This window comes from Cannabis sativa, chromosome 4 (genome assembly GCF_029168945.1).
Source record: "Cannabis sativa cultivar Pink pepper isolate KNU-18-1 chromosome 4, ASM2916894v1, whole genome shotgun sequence".
NCBI lineage: Eukaryota > Viridiplantae > Streptophyta > Magnoliopsida > Rosales > Cannabaceae > Cannabis > Cannabis sativa.
The window spans coordinates 70786121-70790309 of record NC_083604.1 but is presented as its reverse complement, the minus strand read 5'-3'; the positions used below and the strand labels follow the sequence as shown (position 1 = coordinate 70790309).

The window sequence follows — 4189 nt, the reverse complement described above, 5'->3', positions numbered from 1 at the left end:
TTATACAAATACAAGAGTGAGATAAGAAACTAAAGAAAAGAGAAATGTTAATTACAATTCATGGTAATAAATAAAAGAGTTGGACATCCACATAATTATTAATATTTATAACAAATAATAATAATAATAATAATAATAATAATTTTACTTTTATTTGTCCACTCGTATTCTACAATCTATTAAGGATAGAAATAAGTTTGGGCGTTCTTATAATTTTCAAGAATAAAAGCATAATTTAAAATTTAAAGTAGGTTATATATTTTCTTAAAAGAAAATGACAAACTATATGAAACGACATGTCGTTTATAGTTGCTAGCGACCATTATTAGGCAGCGAGCTACAATCTCTCGTTAGAATTCATTGGTTACGCTTTCGGCAATGGCTTCCTCTCTGCGACGCATCTCGAGCCATGGTGGTGCTCTTCGAACCACATTCATCACTGCCTCAAGGCCTTTCTCTGCCGATGCTTTAGAGGTTTACAAGCCTGGTGAGATCGGTATGGTCTCTGGGGTCCCCGACGAACACCTTAGTAGGCGGGTACGACTCTCCATTTTCTTGTATTCTTCATTGAGCTTAGGGCGAAGACCTAATTTAGGGAATTTTACAGAATGAATTTTGGGTTTCCGGAATTATCTTTAGAAATATTATTATAGTTTAGTTTTTTTTCCCTTCCTTTTTTCTTGGGTAATTTCTGTGATTAACAGTAATTGGTCATGTATGGGTAGGTTGTGATTTACTCTCCTGCAAGAACAGCAACCCAACAAGGATCAGGAAAACTTGGGAGATGGAAAATCAACTTTGTGTCCACACAGAAGTATGAAGCTATTTACTTCATTAGTTTATTTATGCGTATGGGTTTTTCAATTTATGGTCTTTGTATACCAATTCACTTTTGGTCCATTAGATATATAGTCAAAGCTTTCAACTTGATTGTGCTTTATATGGAGAATTTGAATCCTCATTTAAATTATTATCATTTGCATAGAACTTTCCTCCCACCATTTACATTTGTCGAGTAATTACCATAACCGTTCTTGTTCCAGAATTTTATTGATTTTATAATTTTTCAGCAAATATCTGTGTTGGGAACGTTTTTCTTTGAATTCTGTTCAAAACAGTGCTAATGGTGTTTATGTTGTGCTAAGAAGACAACAAATTTCTTAATGCTCTATTAATTAACTATCATTTATCTTTACAAGATTGTAAATAGTTACTTTACATGATTGGTTTATAGGTGGGAGAATCCATTAATGGGCTGGACATCTACTGGGGATCCATATGCCAATGTTGGTGATTCTGCTCTCGGTTTTGATAGTGAAGAAGCTGCTAAGGCATTTGCAGAGAAACACGGTTGGGATTATGTGGTACGTTTTCATTATCATTCTTTTTTTTTTTAATTTGTGCTATTATTTTTATTGTTTCTTTCGCTTGAGATACCCTTGAAGCCACTTATGTACAAGTATATTCTTATATTTTTTAGTATGGATTCATACTAGTCTCGAGTGTGTAGGGGATAGGCTAGTAGCTATCAATATTTGTCCATTTTGAAATTTTCTTTGTTAGCTTGATAAATGTTTTCGTAAGCAGTGATTTCTTTTCATTTTTGTTTCACTTGTTGACTATGGATTTCAAACTTTGCAGGTTAAAAAACGCAATACTCCATTATTGAAGGTCTGATACTTTCTGCTCATAGACTTCCCTGATTTTTTTTATAACATGTTAGAATTATTTGGGTTGAGAATGCATTATTATGTTAATATTAAGCAGCTATAACTAATCATAACAGTGTGTACAGTATGGTTCATTTATACCCCAATTGTCTGCTAGTATAGGTGGTTATCTTTCTATGGTAATGAGCTCCTTTTATAACCTTTATCCAAATTCTTTTCTTTCCATTCCATAATATGATTCTATCTACGCAATAGGCATATTGAAAACTTTAGTGAACATTTATATTGAGAGCAATGGATGTGTACTTTCCAGGAACAGCTTGACTTTGTCACCAATTTCACAGTGTCATTTTGAGCTTGAATAGCTTTATCCAATTATAGGTACCGAATTGAATGCTAAATCGTGGGAGTGTATATTTAGCGATGGCCTGGGAACTGTGGGAAGAACTTTCACCTCACGAGTCTTTCTATTTTTTGAGCTTACCTGTGTCTTCTATAAAGTGGCTTAGGCCCTAGGGCATTCAATTTGTCATCCATGTTCTGCTTATCCATCCAAGTGTATATTCCATTCTGAGAAAAATGAGCTTTTGTTCATATTACATTCCTTTTGTTTTCTATTCCATAGCTGAAACACGTTTAAGAAGATATGTCCTTCCCATTTCCGAGTGACGATAATGATATTATTGATTGCCCTTGTTTCAGTTTTTTATCTGATAAATACTTAATCTTTCTTGTAGCTCTAACTACTTTTTACCATCTTTGCTGTCAGGTGAAGGCATATGCTGACAACTTCAAGTGGAAGGGTCCCCCTAAAACAGAGGAAAGCTAATTATACTTACTTGGCCATGTTTTTATTTCTTTTTTCTGTCCTAAGAGACACATTGCAATTTGCAACAAGGCTTGGGATCTTCGTTGTGGCACATTTTCTGATGAGAAATCAGTTATCCCAATTGAACTCCTTGAGTATAATAAATGGGTTTCGTGGCTTACATATTTTTTGTTCTTTCTTTCTTCGGTTCTTTAATAATTACAATACATTTGTAACGTGTTGTTCATTTATCATTTTTTTTTTCTTTCAGAAAAATGACAAATGCTCATTGAACAGAATGGGTTGATCATTTTATCTTTATCTTATATAAGAGTACTCACAATAACTCGTTGAATTCTTTAAAATTCTGAAGAGTAAAAGAGCAAATGCTTCTTCACATTCCTCTATATTATTTTTTCTTCAAATACTTTTCAAAGTACTATTCATTTTTTAAACATATTTTTATAATAGTTAAATTATATTTTTCACATAAAAATATTAATTGTTTTTCTTTAAACACATGTATAAATGTGTGGATTGGATTGGATTAGATCATATTGGATCAATTATTTTTACATGTCAATCAACATCTAATCTAGACGCACAAGTGTGTATTTTAGATTTTCCAATCAAATTCAATTTGCACTTTGCGAATTAGATTTGATTCGATCGTACGGATTGTATTGGATTAGATATTTTATAAACACCCATTATTAATTGCTTCTCGGCGCTTTTCACTCCCCATTATACCCTAAATCTAATTTAATTCGTTTGTTATGGTTGTTGTTAGGTTTTTTATCTCCAATCATTTCTCACCATCTTTTCTTGTTCCGAGATGCAAATTCTAGGTTTCTTGCTATCATTTAAGAGTAGGAGTGTCAATGGGTCAGGTCGGATCTGATCCGGCTATGATCCAACCTGATCCAGATCATGTAAGGATTTGTCCCGCCCCGCCTCGCTAGATCAGATATTCGGATCGGATCATATTCGATCTGAATAAGTCGGATCGGATCTGATTTGACCCGACTATTTTTTTTTAAGAATTTTAATATTAACTTATAATTATATATCCATTTTAATTTTGTATTATTATTAAATACAATACTATGTTTGGTATTGACATGTATTTATAGATTGTGTAAAGATCCGGGTCCCGGTCTGGGTCCGAGTGCGGGTTGGGTCCCGGTCCCGGTCTCGGTTCGGGTCTCGGTCCAAGTTCGGGTCTGAGTCCGGGTCCGCGTTCCGAGTCCGTGTCCGAATCCTGGTTTGGTTTCGAGTCCGGGTCCCAGGTTCGGGTCTGGTTAGGGTTAGGGTCCAGGTCCAGTTTCGGGTCCGGGTGTAACACCCAATTCATACCAAACCTTCCAGACCTGCTCTAAATACCCCAAAGAACATATCCAAGGCATCAAACCTACCCAGAAACCACAGATACAAAATTTGCCATTAAAGCTCAAGCTTTGAGTTCTAAACTCAAACTTGAGCAAATCCCACAAACATGCATTCAAACCTGGTTAATTCTACTTAAATATGCATGATTAAGCTTCTGAAAACAAACAAAAACAACGAAAACAACACAAGAATGATTACACAACATTTCTTCAAAATCACATATTTTACATAGAAAACTCAAAGCTTTGCACAACCTATCTAACATGCTTTCAAAACCACTTAAATAACCCTAATCTAACAAGCTTTAAACTACAGAAATCAA

The 4189-nt window shown here is 34.4% G+C and overlaps 1 protein-coding gene across 1 annotated transcript; it reads left to right on the top strand.

Moving 5' to 3' along the window:
* Positions 1-293: 293 nt before the first annotated feature.
* On the top strand, positions 294-2875 carry LOC115714752 (NADH dehydrogenase [ubiquinone] iron-sulfur protein 4, mitochondrial). Its single transcript, XM_030643509.2, has 5 exons — positions 294-537; positions 726-814; positions 1235-1364; positions 1642-1671; positions 2440-2875. Exons 1-5 carry the CDS (start codon positions 379-381, stop codon positions 2497-2499), a joined length of 468 nt encoding a protein of 155 aa, XP_030499369.1. The 5' UTR covers positions 294-378; the 3' UTR covers positions 2500-2875.
* The last annotated feature ends 1314 nt before the right edge of the window (positions 2876-4189 follow it).